The 21,112-nt window shown below is 39.8% G+C and overlaps 1 protein-coding gene across 20 annotated transcripts in view; it reads right to left on the reverse strand.

Moving 5' to 3' along the window:
• SLC4A10 (solute carrier family 4 member 10) overlaps positions 1–21,112 on the reverse strand; it is a 233,026-nt gene that overhangs the window by 48,922 nt on the left and 162,992 nt on the right. For 6 of the 20 annotated variants that reach the window (XM_072982301.2, XM_078394801.1, XM_078394816.1 and 3 more), the window contains 8 exons: positions 18,245–18,433; positions 14,663–14,751; positions 10,835–10,933; positions 4,699–4,856; positions 3,424–3,511; positions 2,933–3,079; positions 1,387–1,487; positions 40–214 (listed from right to left, as the gene is read on the reverse strand). In XM_072982301.2, the coding sequence (XP_072838402.1) occupies positions 40–214; positions 1,387–1,487; positions 2,933–3,079; positions 3,424–3,511; positions 4,699–4,856; positions 10,835–10,933; positions 14,663–14,751; positions 18,245–18,433 (1,046 nt within the window). Of the gene's footprint in view, positions 1–39; positions 215–1,386; positions 1,488–2,932; positions 3,080–3,423; positions 3,512–4,698; positions 4,857–10,834; positions 10,934–14,662; positions 14,755–18,244; positions 18,434–21,112 lie in introns of all 20 variants that reach the window. The other 14 variants (XM_072982298.2, XM_072982306.2, XM_072982317.2 and 11 more) reach the window with 3 other exon arrangements.

The raw sequence follows: 21,112 nt of genomic DNA on the forward strand, positions 1-21,112 counted from the left end.
TCAAAAGCAAAATAAAAGCCATTAAAGGACAACACATACTATACGACCTTCCGTTGCTTCTCCCAGGAGACCTCCGAATGTGATAACTGGAGACATGCAAGCGCAGTAGAGAAACAGAAACGACGCTAGACACTGCAAACTGAATGCATCTGTGAAGTCACTCAGAAAGAACGGGGCTTTCCTCTTGATATCCAAAATCAAGCCCCCAAAAAGCCTATTAAAAGGAAAAAAATAAAATAAAAAGAATCATAGAAGTCAGATTTAAACCAAAGCCCACTGATTAATTTGTAAACATAAAAGTACCCACTATTCTTACCAAGTACAATTTAAAAATAACTGTTTGAATGTGTTCCTTGTATTTTCTTCTGTAATAAAATATGATACTTATCAGACCTTGCTAAACTATCTTCATGCGCTTCTATCTGCAAAGTGTTGGATTGCACTTTCCCACAAACACCATTGGCATGTTGACAGCCTTAACGAAAACATTATCTGTGTTTAAAAGGGCCTTTTGTTATACTGTGGCTGATGCACCACATAAGAAAATCTGGAACTCTCAGCCTGCTCCTAGGTGGCAAATAAAAATATCCCCACCATGATTCTTGGAGGACAGTAGTGGGCGCGCACACATGCACCAAGCCAATGTGGTCCCTCCTTCTCAAGAATCAAAGTGAGTGCTAGGAAGGGACTGAAAGCTATTCATTTTCACATGTCTTTGCAGAAGAACAAGATTTCAGCTTGTGCAACTAAGAATATAATTCTCTCAGCTTTCAGTGAGAACTTTGGTGAATTGTCTTCATAAGTGTTGTGATCAACCACCTTCATTTCCAGTAGACACAGTAATTGGAAGAATAATTTTAGAAATATATTTTCAAGCCAACCGTTTGAGCCTTTTGTTAATTATAAACAAGCGATCATATGAGTATACACTCATCAAGAGACAACAAGATAAAATGAGTGACCCATACACTTTTCTTTGGCTTCTTGCAACTAATTATATTGCTCAGATTGCACCTCGATGCTATAGCTTCCACATGTCATTAATGGTTGAAACAGCTATCAAACTAGTGTAAAACTATCAGAGGAAAGGAAAGAGGATGATCTTATTCAGGTCCCCATGGATTAAGAGGGGGTTATGACACCAAATGTGAATGCACACGATTTGGGCAGCCTGCTTCTATGGCCCCATTTTTATCCCTCACAGACTCACTACAAGTCTCAATGTGTCAAATTGTTCATCAAATTGTTGATGGACAATTTGCTAGTATTTGCCAGTATTTTTCACATCCTTACTCTGAGTCCGCATCTCAGCACAAACTGAAGTTTGTATCAACCCCAGAGATTTCATAATATCTGCAGAAACATGCATCTATGCTTCTTACTCACTTTCCAGTACGTTGTAATTCCGGTCCTGAATGTCCTCCAATTGGTGCTTGCTCTCCATGAGCAGCAGTTCCATTTGGCACACCTGGAATCTTACGTTTCTCCTACATTAAATAAAGAAGTGCTTTGTTTATGGGTTGCATTCCACTCCCCCTCCCCATTCAAAATTATTCACTGGAAAAAGAAGCTGCTAAGGACAGCAAGCTGTTCATGCTTCTAGGTTTGTTTTTCAGTTTTCCTCTATAAATAATTGAAATTACTCAGTGGTTTCTACTCTGCGAGGTTATGTCAAACTTAGCTTGAAAAGAACAAGGACAAGAGCCTGCTTATCAGTTGATAATGTTCTTTTCAGCTTTAGCAGCAGCTCTGCTTCAAGAAAAGTGCCAGTAATAGTTGGTATATTGGGATTTAAGAAATAAAAGAAGATTGCAGTTATGGCAGCTTTCCTCCATTGTGCCAAAGTATTCCTAGCCCATAGGCCATGTACATTTTAGGAGCAAACCACAGTTTAGTAGTTGACAAGGCATAATAAATACAGGCAGAGGTAGAATGTAGCCATCTTGTTGACTTGCCTACTAAGGGCCCCATGACATGTTATCATTACAGATCCAATGCTATCAACTCTATATCTCCTTCTGTGTTGGCCCAGTAACAGTTAGAAGATGTATAACATGACTTCATTGTCTTTAATGTTTCACTGAACCCCACAGACTGAGAAATGGACTGGAACTGGGATACAGAAACACTGAGACCAAAATCCTATTGATTATTTAAATATATTTAAGAGAAAACATGAAAGTCACCAGAACTTATGACAAGATACCAATTGTATGTTCGTCATATGCCTGGCCATGCACTTGACCATATTCTGACTGTTGATGTCTGCATTTTCTCTTAGGCATGCATAAATAACCAACAGGATTTTGGCCTCAGTATTTCCGGTCCCCATCAGCTACATGTTTTAGGCAATGGGGCTCCAAGATATCACAGAAAAACCTGTTACAGATTACAGTGGGCTGCAAAAGACTTTACCAATAGCTTACATGCTGTTAGGCCACTGTCACTTCACAAACATGAGGCTGAGCTATTGGGGATTCATTAAAATATTACAATTATCATTGTAGTCAGGCCTGTTTACAGTCACTGGTAAAAAGTCTATGGTAAAATCCCATATGGTTCCAACATGAGAATCGATCCATGAATTAAAAGTGGCAAAGCCAGTGACAAGTAATCATTGCCCACCAGATGTTATTGGAGTGCAATTCTTCTCAGCCATAGCTAGCACAATCAACAGTGAGGGAGGATGGGAGCAGCACTCCAACAATATCTGGATGGCCATGTATTCTTGTGATATACCAGAATGTATGCTACAGAGGGAAATGGCTCTAAATGATTTATCAATCTACACTCCCACTAAACTCATTTGATTTACCATTTCATAATTCTCATTGCTGTCAATTGTTAAGATCTTGTCAGCTTTGCAAGTTAAAACCTTTGTCAACTGTTTAAGACCCAGTCACAACCCCACACAAGTGAAATGTACACCTACCTGAGAAGGAATATTTTTAGGGGGCTCTATACGAATGGCTGGGTCCCACTCTCCAGGAGGAAGGACTGTCACTTGATCAAGAAACTCATCAATCCCAGCAAGCAAGTCATTACGATCTTTAGCTTTATAAGCAACATCGTGAAACACCTTGTGAGAGAAAAAAGAAAATACATGTGATTTTGCTGATAAGGAAAATCTATGAAACATCACACATGGCTTCTGTTCGACAAAGCATGCAATTTATTTTGCACTAAACTTCAATTTAATGAAACAAAAAATTATCTTCAGTACACTGGATTTTGCGTCTGGATTTATTTGGTTGTTTCTGTGAAATGTTTTAGGGATTGACTTAAACAGAACATACCATGTACTTTCCAAACTGTAAGCAAAGCATACATTTAGAGGCAAATTTAAATCTCAAAACAAGGAGGAGAGTTTATAACAGGTTCCTAAAAATAAGTTTGAATCAACTGTTATTAACAAATGAATACCTCATCTGTCATTAATGTTCCAATAGACCTGCCAATCTCATGGTACTGTTGACCTTTTCCTAGGGGTCCCAGAAGAATAAATAAAAATCTACAAATGAATGGGAAAAAGAAATATTCAAAGAATATTAGTTTTACACACCTCTAACATTTGAACAATAAATAATGTATGGGGGGAGGTATGTTTTATACACAGAATTAAGAATCCACATTCTCTGTTCTTGCATCTTTATTCCAGGATAAGGGGGCAATACCCTTTGAAGGTCTGCTCTTGGCTTTCCATACTCCACGTAAAAAACTGACAGACAAGGTAATTGTTGGATTATTTACATGCTAGATGATTCTCCGCTAATCATGAATAGTGAATCCCTTTCTTTAAAGGGTTCAAGGTAGCACTGCTGGAGAATTTCTTCTAATTTGTATTTTTAACTAAACTGAATTGATTTGCACTTTCTGAACTAGCCTGTGGATCAAAGCCCAGTTATCATACACTTTTGCTGTAGAGTTCATGACTGAGAAACAGAATTCAAAAAATGTGTATACTAAAGAAAGATGCAGATGAAAATGCATACAGTAGGCAAAGATGTGCATTAAAATAACTGTGATAGGGCACATGAAAACACCGCAGAAACATGGGGAAACTGAATGTAATGCAGGAGAAACTGATAAAAGACTCAGTATAGACTGCCATGCATATCTCTAGTTAAAGGGGCAAATAGCCTTGAGATTTCCTGATTTGAATATAAAATCTCATGCACAAATATGTAAAAAACCATGGGAGGGATAAAGGTAGGCTTGAAAACAGCTCCCCATTTTATTGGAAGCTAGGAAAGCGCTGCAAATACCCCAAGCAATTCTATACAGTTTGTGATGGTATATTCTTCCATGCTGAAGTTATCTGTACCCTTTAATACCTGCCCCTGGTGGAGTATGTTTTAAATCTCATCTCACATGCAATATTTTGTGCGTGTAGGGGCACAACATGCATTTCAGGGAATTGTTATCCAAATGGCCACAGGTGTTTTCATTTTAGCCATATGCAGCAGCATGGATAGTGTTCAACCTGTGTCTTGAGTTTGTACCCACTAATGGTGACCATGGCAAATACAGATATCAAAATAACCTTTTTGGGATAGGTGTTCACTACTCCTATGCTGGTCTGGCTCCCACCAACTCACCTGCTTCTTCTTCCTCTTCTTTCCCTCTCTCCATTTAGCAGCAGAATTTAAACCAGCTTTGCTAACTTGTATTTCTTTTTCAGTCTGCAGTACAAATTACCTTGTTGGAATAGGAACTTCTGCTAGTCCTGAAAGCAGCACGGCAGGAGACAGCCTGACAAAAGCAACTACAGCACGTTCCAAGAATTCAAGCTCACCAACCAAAATGTTTGAAGCTTCAGCTCCAGGAGGAATCTTTTTCATGAAATGCAGGTCAACCTGATCATTTAAAGGAGAAGAAAATCACACCGGAGAAAAAGTAGCAGCAGCTACACAGTAAATTGCAAGAGAAAGATATTAAAAGATACGAAGACCTTTAACATTCCATTTTACTGACACATTTAGCATCATTATATCATGTATCACTAACTCTGATAAAGAAAATTAGAAATCACAGATATTTATTAGTAAGGTTATAAGATCCATAAAGGGGATGTGTCTTTTATATACTGTAGCCACAAAGGTGTCTACTGAAAGACAGCTTGGCACTACGAGTGTATTGTGGAAAATGTACTTGTGTTTCTGCTGGCCTCAAAAAGAGACAAGTGTGCTTACATGCTGTGTAATTATGCATAAGGTCAATTGAAATGGGACTTAAGTTTGGTATTATTGCTTTCCATGGATATTAAGCATAACTTATTTTTAAAATCAGGACTGTATCTCAAGGATTGGCTTAATGGAGAAACATAAAACAGTTAGTTCAACTTTCTTTTAAAAAATAAAAGTCAGATCATTAATTCTTGCCTTATAACTGATGGGGCTTCTCACCACCCCCACCCCCACCCCCGGCAAAAGAAAACAGTAGGTGTGTCTTTGAACTATTAAGTTACCACATGAAGGAAGGTATTAATCATTCCTCAGGATTCCCAAAAACCTATGCGCAAGATTAATAGAGAAATTAATTGGTTAATTAATCAGACAAAAAAATCTTGAACAGCAGATATCCCTAGGAGCAAACTTTTGTCTAGGAAAAGGTGGCTAGTAGCCATGTTGTGCTGAAAAACTCTAATTCTAAAATAATTTGTTCTATAGCACAAACTGCCCAAATTGTATACAAGATCTCTCCTGGTCTAACCATGTGGGCCACAATCAAGCAGAAATGTATGCATGTTCAACATCACTGCAGGGACCAGCACTACAAGCTATAGGACTCCAGTAGCAAATTGGGAGGTATTGTAGTTGCATGCCTTCATATCTGCTGCCAGCACATCCACTGAGGCCACGTGCATCAAGGCATGGCCAACTAGTGGGTGATGTGGTCACAGATCACACCTTACTATCAGGACAAGAGTTCTTCTTCAGAGATGTAAGTTGCATCTGAATTAATAGCAATAATTTAAAAGTAAATGACCTGGGGATTTGAGTTGTGCGAATTGAAACAATAAAATGTCACAACCAATTTCAATATCAACTGCCAACTGCACTATGAAAAATAGCACAAAATAGCAGAGAGCTTTACTTATACCATAATATAACGTGACTCAGAGTGATCTTATACATGTTGTCGTTGTTGTTGCTGCTGCTGATTTTTATGTGCCATCCGTTCATATCAAACTTATGCAGAGCCTAATAGGGTTTCCAAAGTATGTGAGTAGCTTCACAGGCACCACCGTGCAATGAGTTTTCCATGCAGGTCTCCTAGGCTCTTACCAGTGGCTTCTAATATATTTTTAGCCACCATCCTTCCCCAAACTGCTACTCTTATTTGACTTAGATGACAATTCCCATCAACTCTAACCAGTGGTATTGGCCCCAGTGGATGGGTATGATGGAACTGCCACCCAACATATGTGGGGGATTATCACGTTGAGGAAAGATGGTCTATGACTTTCAGCAGAACAGCCTAAAAAGTTCCCAACAGGTGGAGCTGGGCTGCTTTCACATTGCCAAGGCATAAGGCGTAGTTATGCTCTCAGTAGAATATAGTGGCCATATGCCTTTGCAAACATGGGAAGCTGCCAGTATTCCATTATCTTTTGTCACAAAGCATGAATAGAATCAGGTCTAGAAAAGAATTTTTCACCTACGTAATCTAAGATGGCAAACCGTAAACAGAACTCCGTAACTGGCACGTTGTGAAGAATAATCAAACTAAGGCATGGAATAGCTTAAGAGCACCTTTTTATCCAAGAACAGTGTCTAGAAAAACAATATTGTAACTATGCAGGTGGGGCATAAGAGGGACTGTCACTGGAGAAATTGAGAAAAACAGCAGAGCCACCTTTCCGTAGACAGCAAGGCAAAAATTATTAATATCACAGGAATAGCTTTATTTTTTCTTTTATGCAGTCATAACTATGGTGGGATACACTAAGTACCAGTCCAATACAGTACTATAGTTTCATGATAGTCCATAGCTGCTGAACAATGTTGTGTAACCAATAGAACTTTTAAGGTGAATGAAATGCAGAGTTCTAACTGAACATGATCTTATAAGCATACAGATATGTGAGTAGCTTCACAGGCACCACCGTGCAATGTCAACTAGGCATTAGACATATCCATGAACTTTGGTCCAAACTTTTAAACTATGCAAAGTTACAAAAATAAGGTTGTATTTAATATATATATCTTAGAACAGCTACCATTTTAATTATAATAGAACCAATGTCAATCCATGAGTTTTTCAAATTCATGCCCCTCAGAAGAATGTAGTTCTAGAGTAAGCACTGAAGCATAGCAATTGTGTAAAATAATTTAAAGGCTTTTATTTTATTTTTCTCTTTGATCTGTGCCATTTTTGTACCGCCTGGTTTCCATAAACATATTTTATTTGCATTCTTCCCATAATACCTTTCTAAATGTTGTGAAGAAGAAAATACACTGAATCACAAAACATGTTCAAATTGATATCACAGCTTCCTATTCTGAGAATTTCAAATTGCACTACTCTTCTGCATTTGCTTTCTTATTACCAAACTAAACACAAAAACAGTGACCAAATCCAATATAAACTGTTAAAGTGACCATTTTAATGTCTCTCTCACAGCCATCTGTCAGCAGCCGCGTGCACTGTCTTCAGTCATGTTTACAAAGTTGTTTTCTTGCAAACGGCTCTGGCACATAGACAGAATCTAAGCATAATGGAGTTGTCTGTGTCATGAAAACTCTCTCAAAAACTTTAACATCTCCAAAAATTCAGCCCAAACAAAGCCCCTTTTCGCTGTTCTGCCATCTCATTTCCATATTCCTTATGGGAAAATAATTTTAAGCTTACATATTGATCCAATACCAAGAAATTATCACTGATCGCTTGAAACATAGCAGTACTTTTGAGGATGGGATACACCACAGATGGAGGATAGCATATGTACATGTTTGGAATAGATTTAGAGTGACTTTTGATTGAAAGATTGTAATTGAAGCCTCATGCACTGTGGTGAAAAGGAAGCCATGTCAGTGTATTTTTTAAAAAATGTATTTATTTATTTAAGAAGAGTTCTCATGTATGTGTGTAAAAAAATTTTTTTTTTCTTCCCCACTATTTCTGCAGTTCAAGAGAACTGACAATTCTTGGCAACTGTGGTGGGAGATAACAAAGCATATGCACTGTAGAAGTAGGTAGTGCTACTCTTTATTGTGCTTTTGTGCAGAACTGCTTCTGTGGAGATGGTCACTGACCTGAGATACTATAGAACGGGAAAGCCAGGAGTCTGGAGGCAATACAGCATGACATAATGTGTGCATGTGGCCAGTGAGTGACTCTTTCATACCGCCTGTGAAGGGCTTTGGATACAAGAGAAAACACTGCCTCTGACATGGACCTGCAGCACATCCTGCACCAATCCAGAAACAGCTGACCAGGAAATGAGGGCAGAAATGGATGTTCCAGATAGCCCTTTCTTAGAGCTGAAAGCATAGTAGCATTGGTGAGATACAGACAGTCCTAGTTAGATGTTAATAGGAGGGAGCACCCACCATACATTCTTCTGCTGATTACTCACCATGCACCCCTTTCCCCTCTGCCTCTGGTTTCATCATCCTGAATGCCTGGTGGGCAATGGTCTGAACTGGAGAGCTTTCACTATCCATGGGGGTTCTCCACACAAATCAGAAACCTCAGGGCTCCAACACCATAGAGACACCACATGGATAATAGAGGCTGGCCTCTTCAAACCCCCATGCATGCAAGACAACAGAAGTGAGGACTGCAGGTGGTGGAGAAGAATGCTCCTCCTTAAATGCATAGAGAGTGCTTGCTAATACACATGTACCATTCTTTTATTATACAGAGTGGGGGTTTTTTAAGACTCCAAATCCCAGAATTCTCTAAGCACACGCCTGTAGATACAATTTCACTCGCCTAGAAAAGGCTAAGGCTTCCTTTTAGGCCAGTGGTTCTTAACCTTTGTTACTCGGGTGTTTTTGAACTGCAACTCCCAAAAACTCCAGCCAGCAGAGTTGGTGGTGAAGGCTTCTGGGAGTTGCAGTCCAAAACTCCTGAGTAACCCAGGGTTAAGAACCAGTGTTTTAGGCCTTCTTTGCTGTTGGAATGCTCCCCTGAGGTGCCCTCCTATAAATGGCAACAAAACTGCCACCCTCAGGAAGCAATGCAGCAACTTCCTGCCAGGAAGCACTGCAGCACAAAATAAGGCTTAGAACGAGGCCTTAGCTTTTTCCAAGTGAGTGAAATGAAGGCATTTGCAGGGATATGCTTGTGGACTGGAACCCCCAGAATTCTGCCTTGAGAATTGTAAGATTTGGAATTATAAAAACCGGCCAAAAATGCATGGCACATCCCTATTTCCTATTAACTCCTGAACGAGGCTACTGAGGCAACCTTTCACATTTGATAAATCAGACTCTGGGCTGAAGTCCTGAAGGCCAATCACAAACACACCCACAGAAGCACAAAGTAAGCACCTTCCTGGAAATGAAAAAGCCCCTGCACAGGTGCTCTCACACAATCAGACTTTAAAGGGTTTCTTCTGATTATCATGGGCTACTGGCAACATTTGTTTCTGCCCTCAGGGAATATTGGCCGCTAAACATGATGTATGTACAAGTGAATGGCTTCTAGTGGTCCTTTAAGCACACAGATGTGGAAGCCCAAGTGAGAATGTAGATTTTCTAGTAATAAATAATTCTCAGCAAGGAAAATTTCTCATTCTTCACCAGATAAGGTTTGGTTGCTATAACCACCCAAACCTGCTCTTTCAACTGTTTAGAAAGCTGTAAGTTGCTATCCACGTACCATCTTTTAAAGTCAAACACAGACTTTGTTTATAATGGGAGGCAACTAGGGCTTCTTTATTTTATTTTCTTTCACTTTTGCAAAGATTTATTTCTTTTCGTTTTATTTGCCTTCCTTTTGGGGAAGCTACATACATAGCATCCTCTCTTCTATTTTATCATCATAACACTGTAACCCTATGAAGGTAGCTTTGTTATAGCTTGGTGAGGATTTAAACCTAGGCCTTCCCAGTCTGAGGCACCTACTACTGTCATGCATTGGCTTATTTTTCCCACTGCCCCTTCTATTTTCTAAAGTGCGTGTCTATGACTGCACCATATATGGATACTAAGGGTTTTTTAAAAGTTTTGGCACCAGTTTTAAAGAGAAAATAAAGCAATAGCTTCTTTCTATGTCTTCTTTTACCACTAACATGTCAGAATCATCCACACTTCAATAGCTTTGTTTTAACAAGGCCCTATGGGATTCATTTTTTTTGGATTTGTGTTCAGTTAGTATCTTTCAGCCTATAACTCTGTCTCTGCTTACCTGCTCATAATCCCCTTTGAATTCAAACAGACATTGTACAGGACTGAGATAAAGTAATATTACGGGAGAGTATATGTGGAAAGATCAAAACTGCTGTTTCTCCAAAATGCTTAAAAATCTTATGTTCCCAGCCTCTCCCTTACACATTTATTGATATGTTTAAAGTGTCTGATGCTAGCTTCCATAACAGGTGAAGGGTCCCGAATCCATCATGTTGTTTAATGTCCGATTCATGCACATTCATCCACAGCAGACTTTTCCTGACCTGGCATCCTCCGCACGTATTGGCTTATGACTGCTATCATCTCCTACCACTGGTGGTGATGGAAGCTGGAAGCTGGTGCCATGTTGGGGAAGGCAGCTGTAGAGATTTGGCCTCGTGCACTGACATAGCATAGAGGTGAACTGGTACTAACATTTAGAAATAGAATCTGCTTGCAATCACTGTAGAAAGATAGCCAGAGTACGTCCTCACCTCTCTCTCTCTCTCCTCCTGATGCAGGTGTCCTTTTTCATGTCTTTGTTTCATCCCAAATAGACTACTGTTATGCCCTTTTTGTTGGTCTCCTAGTCCCTGCACGCACAATTAACAGACTTCAGCTGGTACAAAACACTGCTCCTTGCATTCTGTCTGGCACCAGATGGAGCAAGCACATAACTAGTGTGGTCTCAGTTACACTCGCTGACTGGATGTCACATTCAACAACAGATTCAAAACACTGCTTGCATCGATTCCCTTAGAAGAGAATTTTGGTTAAAGATATATCTGCTCGGTTCTTATTTAGCCCAAAGAGGTTCCTTGGAGGTCATCTGCCACAGCTATAGCTGTCAAACCTACATCCAAAGCAAACATGCTTTAGCGATACAGCAGCCTTCAGACAATGTTCATTCCAATGATGCTGCAGATATTCCTAGTTAAATGCTAAACCTCCTTTTTTCCTCTAGCATTCTTTCTTCAGTCATGCTCTTATGCACATTTCGCAAAGAGTAATTAATTGTCACAGCATAGCATGAGTGACAGAATTTAGTACATGGGTTAAAAATATATTCTAAAATTATTTTGTGGTCTGCTTGTGGGCAAGCATGGAGGATATCAGATTGAAATCTGATGCATAACATTGTAAGGAAAAACACACACACACAGGTGCAATCCACAGTCCATTTACTCCAAAGGCAATAGAACTGCTCCAGAGTCCATGTTAAAGGTTAGGACTGTAATGATTTGAATGGAAATGTCATCAGAGGACTGCTTTGCATTTTGCATTTTCAAAACATGGGACTGTCTCCACAAGCTATTCCTGCTTCTGTAAATGCAACATGGGAACTTGGACTTTCACGTAATTAAAAACCTGAACCAAATACTGATTTTAGGGTGAAATGAACACTCACCATCCAAAGAATGAGATATGGTTTGCTGGGAATATGGTCTGGGGACACAGCTGCCTAAACATTAGTTGTTCGCGCTCTTTATCTCCTTTGCTAGTCTTAACCATGCTTAGGATAGTGATGAGTCCCAAGAAAGAACTGGGATAATTCACTTTTGAGGGTTAGAAATAGAAGTTGTCTTACAACTTAAGACTATTGGGCCATCTAGTTTCACACTATCTATGCTGACAGGCAAAGATTTCCATGGTTTCAGACAGAGGTCTTTCCAGGCCTTCCCCCAAAATGCCTGAGATTGAATCTCTTATATGGACAACCATGTGTAGCCCAGTATGTCTGGAAGTAATGGTGGGGATTTGGAAACGCTTTGATTGCATCATCAGCCCCAAATCTGGCGCATGGCAGATATCAGCATACCTCCAGATCCAGGGCTGACCACAGCAGTATAAACAACGAAGAGTCTTGGGGAAATTTTAAGACTAGTAAGTGGTTTTTGCCACTTCATGTTTTTCGAACTTTAGGGATCAGTAGCTCACAAATGAGCATTTGCTCTGGTTATGAAGTTCTTCTGTTCTCTGTGGCTTCCATGGTAGCATTTTTTTCTGGGCCCTTCAGAGTGGGGGAGTTTGTTGCTGGGACTCAGAATGTCAAGTCAATATAAGCACCTCGCAGTTTGGAGATGCGTGGTTTGTAAAGATGAGGTAGTCCTCAGGCTTTGGAAGTCAAAAAGCAGCCACTCTGGTTAAGAGGGCAAGTGTGGTTTTGGGATCACCTGGGGAGACAGAGCATTGCTCAAAGAGAATGGCAAGATCACCATCATCATCTAAGAAATGTACCGCTGGAAGGGATCCTATGGATCATTAAGTCAAACCCCTATCAAGGATGTTTTAAGGTCAAGGGTGGTTTGTTGTTCTGGCACAGTGATAGTTCCCCTCTAAGCATATACTGTACCAGAGTGACTAGCAGGGCTCTGGAGGCAATTAATTTAAGAGGTGCTCATTTTGCATACGTTGTTTTCCTGTTGGGAGTTCACCATTCCTGTCCACCATTCCAATTATGACTGCCATGGGATTAAGGACATTCAGATAGATGGCAGGTGGACCTCCTGGAATTACAAGTGTTTTGCCATAGGATAGGTGACAATATGTATTGCTGTGTGAGCATAGCATTATTTTCTGAGTGGTTTGGTAAGCTTAAAAAATCAGCTTGGAAGTCCCAGCTGCACCTTGGCAGGTTGGCTTCCTTGCAGTGAAAGGACTGCCATGTTATTAGGTGAGAGGCTGTCTTAAGTTGTTGTCCCAGCCAAGTGAGGCCCTTGATGTGCTGATGATCCATCTCGGGGGGAAATGATCTGGGTCCTTGCTTTGGCAGCCATTAAGAACTTGAAGGACATTAAGCAGAGATGGCCATGGACACCTGCCAATTTGCTGGCCCTTCTCCTTAGGAGAGTTTGCAGAGTGAAAGGGGACCCAAGAGGCTTGGACAGAGCCAGGTCGAAGTTAATCATGAACGCCAAGCTGGCAAAGTTGGGGTCCTTCTTGTCCCATCTGCACATTTTGTTTGACCTTCCAGAACTTTATAGGTGCAATGGGGTCCATTTGTCAGACTAGGCAATGATATTTTTCCAGAGACCTTAGAGCTGCATTGTTTGATTGGTGGGGGCAAGGGGCATGGTTTAAGCCAACTTTCTTGCCATGGTGAGTAGTGCAGAGAAGGAAGTGTAGACTCTTCCAAGAGGTTGAGTCTTGTAGGTCATTGTGAGATGCATCAGCATTAAGCACCTCAGGTCTTGCAGTTCAGGGGCTGAGCTAGAGGACCAAACTGCGATATGACCTACCTAAGGTGGATAATGGCTTCAAGACACCATGCCAGCCAAGAACTGACAGTCAAGAGGCAAGAGACCTTTGGGACTTGGTAGCTCACCCTAGAAGGTCAGGAGAGATGGATGGGGAAGAAATCCCTGCTCCTGATCTAGGACACATATTATACAGGCCCCACTGCAGGGGGTGGGAAGCTTAAAGGTTAACATTTAGCAAATATGTGACTCAAGTTAATACTATCACCAGTGTCTCTCCTCTTTATTCAGCACCTTAGATAGGTCTTAATAGGCCTGGGATTAGAAGCTAAATATTCTTCCAACAAAGAGCAAATTTAGACTGAAACTTAAACCAGAGGTTCGACTTCTGGAGGTTTTTCAGCATCCTACTGCTAGAGACATTATCTTTTAAAGGACCCTGACTTGATTTATCAGCTCCTTCTCTCAAGAAGACAAATCCTTTTCTAAAGATGACACATGAGGATTCTGGACCCTGTAGTCGATAAGCAGAAAGGGAAGTCTGGATTACTAAGGCAAGTGGTTGAATCCTTATACAGTACAAAGACAATCCAGAATTCCAGGGTGAAGCGCTGTGTGGAACTTCAGCTCTTGGACATGTAAAGAGCTATTTTCATTCTTTATAACTTGCATGGCTGCAGCTTTACATGGAGAGAGTGAATACAGTTTGACTGTGCTTTGGAAAGATTTGAGTTTCTCTCTGACCCAGGCTCATAAGTGTGACATTCCCATGTTCCATTTTCAGGGACGAGACCGGCTTGAGAGCAGTCCCACATTTTTGATTTTTCAGAAACACTGGCCCTTAAATTTATCTGAGCCCAGACAGTGAACATTTCTACAATCTCTTCTAAAGTTTTATGATGTCTTCACAGTGGTATGGAATGAAATGAACAAGAATGTTAAAGAAAAACATCAATAGTTTACTTAAAAAAAAACATACACCCACCCCTTTTGTAAGTAAAGTACATGTAGTATGAGACAGCGACCAGTAACATAACAGCAAGATGAAACATGCATAGTTTTTGCACGAAACTGAAGTACATTCTTACCAACCAAAGAGTTGTGATACAGGTGAGAAAGCCTTACCTTGCTGAAATCAACAGCACTGTTTTCTCTGCTCACATCATTTTTGGTTTCAGTGTTAGTTGGTGCAGACTGTGGGGAAACAATCTGACCTGCTGGAAAAAATTTGTTATTGCAGAATACTAGCCAACCTCTGTAGGAGATTTCAATAGAAGAGATGTTTAAATCAGAGTATCACATATGCTTCTTATTCTACGTATATGAAATTTGGGGGTCAAAATAACAAATAAATCAGAATTCATACCGGGTTCCCAAGGCAAACTGACTGTAGTTCTGCAAGGGTTTAAGGATTTATAACACAGTGCCCTCACCAAATCATAATTCCCAGGAGTCTTTAAAGTAGGTCACAATAATAAAACCAACAGAAAACCAATGGTCAGAATCCTGTTAGTATTCACGTAAGGTTTGTGCAATTTGCCATGGCTCGTTGCAGCTAACTGATAAAATGCCTTGGAGTGTCTCAGTCCTAATCATGTACCCATCTGTACTACTGAGATGCACCCTGACACTTTATCAATCAGAAGGAATTAGTTGAAGCATGTTATGTGAACATCAACAGGATTCTAGCCAATACAAATACGTGGAGTGTTGAGCTAGATGAATTTATGGTGTGAACAAATGTTATTTAAATTAAAATTTAAAGTAAAATTATATATTTTTTTCATCTAAAATATATCTAAGACAGAAAAACATCCAGTCTTTATTTCTAAGTGTGTGCATGTGCATGTGTGTTTGAAAAAGAGTCTCGCTATGGTAGAATAACCGTTAATAAAATTCTAGCAGATTATGCTAGAGACCCTGAAGATAAGGTGGTTGACTAGTTTAACAATGAAACATGTTGTGCTGGAAGAAACTGATGTGAAGACATGAATGAACATTTGAATTGGCCTAAAGGTCATGCAAGATAGGTTTGGAGTACACTACCTCTGGACCATCAAGGAGCTTAGAGAACCCAAAGGTTAGGAGATGAGGGAGGTACAGAGATGAGATGAGCCTGTTAGAGACAGATACAACAAAGATAGAGCAAAATAAAGAAATATGAAGATGGCTGGTACAACAGTAGTGACTAGATTACACACCGCTTACTCATGAGGACAAGAACATAGGGGGAAGGAACAGTTCACTATGAGATGAAAATGATCACGAGTTACATGACCTTTATTTCAAGACTATAGACTAGACAGCATTTCTCATGAGCAGGAATAAAACTGGAAAGGATGAATGCAGAACAAAAAAAATTCTAAAAATCAATAGATAAGACCTACTGCATTGAGAGAGGAATGAAAATCTATGTCCCAACTGATCACATATTGCAAGCATTTTTCTGCCCAAAATGGTCTTAAATGAAGGATAGGGTTGTCAAAGAATAAATCTGGCTCAGTAGACCCTGCCTATGAGCCTTAAAACTCACCTTATATATTCTGAGAAGAGCTTGAGCCATACATGATCTCCAGAAAACCTAGTAATTAATCTTAGTTACATGAGAATGAGTACCAGCTGGCATACTCCACAAGCAGGCAGTGTTTCTGAACAGTGCCTACGGAGGTGGATGTGTGTAAAGTTTTAAGCTCATCTCAAGTTGTTATGTAGGCAAAAATCTCATTTATTTCACTGTTGTAAACTCTGGCTCAGCACTTTGTAGTGCAGGCTGAATGCCTATCAGTCATGTTGCTAACTGCTTTAATATCAGTAATGGGACTCTCCTATTCTTCTGGAAAGAAAAAGCAGACTACTAAATTTTCTAGGACACTACATCAAATAAAGAAAGAATGGATAAGAGAAGTAGACAGTATCCTCAGAGCTACTAAGACAAAAATAGTTGTGGATTTGAGAACAGGCAACATCATCCCCTAAACCAGTGTTACACATTGCATATTGGTGTTGAACAAAAGATATATTAGAGGACACACCATTCCAGTGAGGATGTCTCACAGCCTTTAAGAAGAATTTTAGTAATGCTTTTAGACTACTTTGTGGATGAAATTTGTTCCAGCACAGTTTACGACAGCCAAGGGCTTCCTGAGAGGGCAAATCATCATCAAGAATCTCACAGAGCTTATAAACTCATGCCTGAGCTGTTTCACTTCAGGCTGTGGGTACTGGCTCATGGGATTCCCAAGGCATTTCAAGGAGAAGGCTAGACAAGAATTCTTCTTCCAGCCCTCTAGTTTTCTACATGTAGGGATTCTCACCTGCCAGGAAAAAAATATCTCAGTCACGTGAGCCACCTATCCACTCTCTGAAGTTGTATAGCCCTACACAGATTCAGCAAGTCAGTGCAAAAAAAGAGACTTGTCAGCTAGTTGATAGGTAATAATAAAGTAAGCAAGGTACAAAGGCAGGGCTTTAAGATTAACTGAAGTCTAGAACCTTTTTAGTTCATTGCAAAAGTATCTCAAACTTCTTTTTATATTTGATGCTCTCTTAAGAAGAAGAAGCCAGAAGGCTTGTATTACATTCAGCACATTCAAAGTCAGCTCAGTAAATGTAGTAAATCATCACATCTCCATCATCTCTCTGATTTCCCACTGAATGCCCAAAGAATTCCCTGAGAAGCATGAAAAAAATGTTTATAACACAGGAAACATTTGGACTTGCCCAGTAGGTATATGGAATAAAAGTATTTTAGGTTCAGCTATATGATCTCACTTTAATATACTAAAGCCTCGGGCTCTGAACAATTTACCTGGAGTATAACCATTTATTTTAGCCTTACTGAAGGCCTTCATGACACAAAGACATAATGATTTATTTATAATATAGAATCTTTTGCTTAAGTCTCTTACGGACAGGACAAATGGCCTAGATCTGATCTGAATTCACGTTATCCTTTTCTACCCACATCCCAAAAACTAACTGAGCCAGTTCTTAATATCTTAGAAGGTGTCATAACAGTAGTCACACCTACAGAACATTGTTTAAAATATACACATATTACTTTTTTTAAAAGAATTCCTCCCCAACTTCATCCCAAACACAAAGTGGCTTATGGTTAAAATCACTAAAGATCAATAAATGTGAGATTCATTTAATCAATAAACTCAAATGTGAGTATTTACAGCACATATCTCAAATCACCAGTAAAAAAAACAAACAGAACCGGAGAAACCAGTTAAACTACAGCATATTCCAGAACACCTAGTAAAATCAGGAGCACTGTTTAATTCTCTTCTGAATGGTTGTAGGGGAGCTCAGCAAACTGGAAGATTTCAGGAGGAGGAATAGGGAACATTTGGCCTCTGTATGTTTTGGACTACACCTCCTACATTAGCTAATTTAATTAGCTAACCATTGGTCTTGGCGGCTGAGGCTTATAGGAGTTGAAGTTTAAAACATATAGGAGTGGGCAATGTTCCCAACACTTCATTATACAAACATACCCCAGAGAGTCCAGATGGCCACCATTACCTTCGAAATGTAGAAGAAGAAAAATTGGGGCTTCAGAAGTCCCCTTCTACCTTCTAATGCTTTGGCCATGTTTTGAGAGTTTCCATAGGAAGAGGCAAAAGAAGTGGGATATAGTCTCTTTTGACATGTTTCATAGACACTGACAGTAGTAATTAGTAAAGTAACAGGATACTTTACCATTTTTGTCCATGGAATGAGGTTCAGACTGCTTTTTGCCAATGTCAGCAAAGGACCTAACTATTGGGATCCTATTGCTCAGTTTCTTCTGGTTCTGATGGTGGTGCTGCTTCAGCAGAGCTTCATGTACCCTATGCCGAACGTCTTCACTAAGCTGTCCAGAGCCTACTTGTTGATCCAGAATCATGTCTGAAAAGATAAAGCATAACAATCAAACTACATAAGGAATTGAGATAGCCCAGTGGTAACAAAATCAAGAATTACCCCACATTAGATGAATTCCCATACCCAGCGTAGTGTAGTGGATAAAGTGACAGACTAGGACTCAAGAGTCCAGGCTTCGGATTCCTAATCAGCCATAGAAATTCACTGGGGGAGTGGAACTGATAAAACCACTCCTTAAATATCTCACTTACCTTGAAAACCCTATTAGGGCTCAGTTCCAATTTGACAGCATATAACTAACTAGATGTTCATATACTCAAGAAATACTGTATGTCCATATGTGATTTCACCAGTGAACTGGCAAATGAGATTCCTGTGATACTAATTTATATAGCACCTTACACACACACACACACACACACACACACACACACACACACACACACACACACACACACACACACACACACACACACACACACACACCATACAAACATTATAGAGACAGACAGTTAAGTCATAGCTTGCTGGGGGGGAGGTAGTGCAGTCAGAGGCTGACTTACTATTACATGACCTTCTTCAGATCAGTGGTTCCCAACCTCAGAGCCCCAGTTGCTGCTGAGCTGCCACTCCTGGAACTCCGGAGTCCCACTGAGTGGGACTTCTCAGCCTTGCTATCCAATAACATCTGAGGGCCCAAGGTTGGGAACCACTGCATCACACAACATCAAGATTTGTCCCCACCTCTAATCAATGAGAATGTTGCCTGTCAAATATCAACCATTACACATACATTAGATGACTCCTAACAGCTCACCCGTAGGCTGGAAATGTCACTGTCCCATGGAAAGTAAATCAACTCACAAAAGCATTGATTTTAAAGTTCCTCTAAAGATGACATTCACAAATTCAGAAACAGCTCATTTTATGGGAATCTCTCCACACCGCTTAAGGCACTGGCTGACTCACAAACAAGTTTGCATTTGGAAGAATAATAACATTTTGGAATCACTTGCTGAATGGGGTCAGAATCCTTCATCTTACTTGCTAATTTAGACTCGTATTTTACCAGCATAAGGGTTGTCATACTCTATACAGACATACAGATAACTCGCAAGTCCATGATTCATATAAATAATAATTATGAGCAATCAGACTGAAATATTATATATCAGAAAGATAACCAGTTTGAATATGAGTTTGATTTTGTCACTGTTGTGACCCATAAACCATACACAAAGGCATTAATTTCCACCACTGTCCCCCTCTACACAAAAGTACAGATTTACCTAGGACATCCTATTTCCATTTCAAATGTAACACGTACAGTACAACATATTAACATGAGGTGAAAGCAACATTCAGGTTTCACCACAGCCCAAATGAAAAAGGTCAGAGCCATTGTGGCACAATGGGTAGAGTGTTAGGAAACTCATGAGTGTGTGTGGTGGCAAAGGTAAAACTACTGCCTGAATCTCTCATATACATTGAAAACCCCAATATTCACTATATGCTGAAAATGGCTTGAGAATATATAGCAGAAGAAATAAAGAAGTACTGGAATACATCTGAATCCAAAGTTGGGCAACATATACAGTAGTACCCCCTTACCTCCAATATCAGTATCCACTGATTCACTTATCCACAATCTGAAAATATTAAAAATATTAAAAGAATAAAATCCAGGGGAAAAAACTATTTTACTTGTATTACCAGAAATGGACACTAGAGAGAGCCAGAGATCATATTAAGTATACAGTACTTATTACTGAAGAATACATAGCATGGTCTGTGCCACCCTCTAGTGGCCAGTTCTGGTAATGCATATGAAAATATGGATTTTTTTCCTTGTTTTTTCCCTTTTACCATGCTCTCTCCCTCTCCCCCCTCTATATAGAGAGAGTTCACTATTATCCACGGTTTTCACTATCCATGGGGGAGGACTTGGAACCAATCCCCAGAGGATATAGAGGTTCTACTGTATATCAAATCACTAATGTAAATAAAATGACTTTGGCAACTTTGCAGCGATACAATAATAATATTCCCCAAACATAGACTTCATTTCTATGAATGGATCCCACAGCTATTTTTCTGGATTTGGAATGTGTCTGAAAACTGTTCAGGTGCTGATGAACCATTGCAAGGGTGTTTTCATTGTTCTGAAAGCAAAGCTGCACATTTGCGGAAACTAATCTCCAAGCTGCTACAGAGCAGCAGGAAAAAAGGAAAAATGTGGAGCACAGAAGTGGTGGGTGGGAAACAGAGACATAAACTTTTCTCTGTCTACTAGCTAATCAAAATTTTCCTCAGATAATAGTTTTCACCATACACTTCATATCTGTCACAAAGTGGCTGTGGGGAAGGGCTGCAAAGGAAAACCATCAGACAGGAGAAGGATTAAACACCCTCTTGTTCCACTTTGGATTGTATCATCATCATAGCATTTCACAGAGTCACCGTTAGTCAGAAATGACTTGATGACACACAACGACAATGACAACATCTTTTCTCCTTGGGTCCAGGCATTGATTCTCACATCCCAGACCACCCCCTCCACTCCATCAAATGCACAGATGATAAACAGGAGAAGCAGCTATATCACATTCTTGCTCAGATGTATTTTATTTGCCATGTAAATATAAAACCTTTCCCTGCCTAGGATGATCATTTGCAATGTGTCACTTCTGGTATATGTTTTAT

The sequence above is a fragment of the Pogona vitticeps genome, chromosome 1 (genome assembly GCF_051106095.1).
Source record: "Pogona vitticeps strain Pit_001003342236 chromosome 1, PviZW2.1, whole genome shotgun sequence".
Lineage (NCBI taxonomy): Eukaryota > Metazoa > Chordata > Lepidosauria > Squamata > Agamidae > Pogona > Pogona vitticeps.